The sequence below is a fragment of the Octopus bimaculoides genome, chromosome 19 (genome assembly GCF_001194135.2).
Source record: "Octopus bimaculoides isolate UCB-OBI-ISO-001 chromosome 19, ASM119413v2, whole genome shotgun sequence".
NCBI lineage: Eukaryota > Metazoa > Mollusca > Cephalopoda > Octopoda > Octopodidae > Octopus > Octopus bimaculoides.
Window position 1 is genome coordinate 47,501,190 of NC_068999.1, and position 531 is coordinate 47,501,720.

A 531-nucleotide genomic window follows, 5' to 3' on the forward strand; every position below is an offset into this window, starting at 1 on the left:
AAAAAAATAAAAAGATATCCATGTTTGGAAATATAATAATTTAACAGATGTAAATGTTATTAATATTATGTATTTTTCCCTAATAAATATTTAATTATTTGTCAATTATAACATATTTGTTATTTTGTGGTCAAAACCGCCTTTTGTTCAAAATATAAAATTTTTTCTAACAATCTTAATTTATTTATGCAATCCAAATTGAATTTTGTTTAAAATCTTTTAGAGCAAAAAAAGTCTCTAGTTTTTCAGTGAAGCCAAATTCTCTTTGGTCAGTCTTTTGGTAAGACGTACTCATGTTGTTACTGAGATACACAATCAGATTACAATTTTCTTCAAAATTCTTCAATTTTTGTTTATATTTTTTCCTGATATAACCTGATTTCTGTTTGTTAAAAGCTGCAAAGAAAAGAAATATGAATAACTAAATATTGTGTAAGTACTGAATCATATATATATATATGTGTGTGTGTGTGTGTGTGTATATATGATCGTTGCTGGTGCCCCTGGGCTGGCTCTTGTGCGGGTGACACA

General features: G+C 26.9%; 1 protein-coding gene across 1 annotated transcript in view; it reads right to left on the reverse strand.

Moving 5' to 3' along the window:
* Positions 1-14: 14 nt before the first annotated feature.
* The window catches only part of LOC106867518 (adenylate kinase 9), a 50,851-nt gene continuing 50,334 nt past the window's right edge, over positions 15-531 (reverse strand). Inside the window, exon 36 of the mRNA XM_052974713.1 lies at positions 15-396. Coding sequence (XP_052830673.1) covers positions 185-396 — 212 coding nt within the window. The 3' untranslated portion in view covers positions 15-184. The remainder of the gene's footprint in view (positions 397-531) is intronic.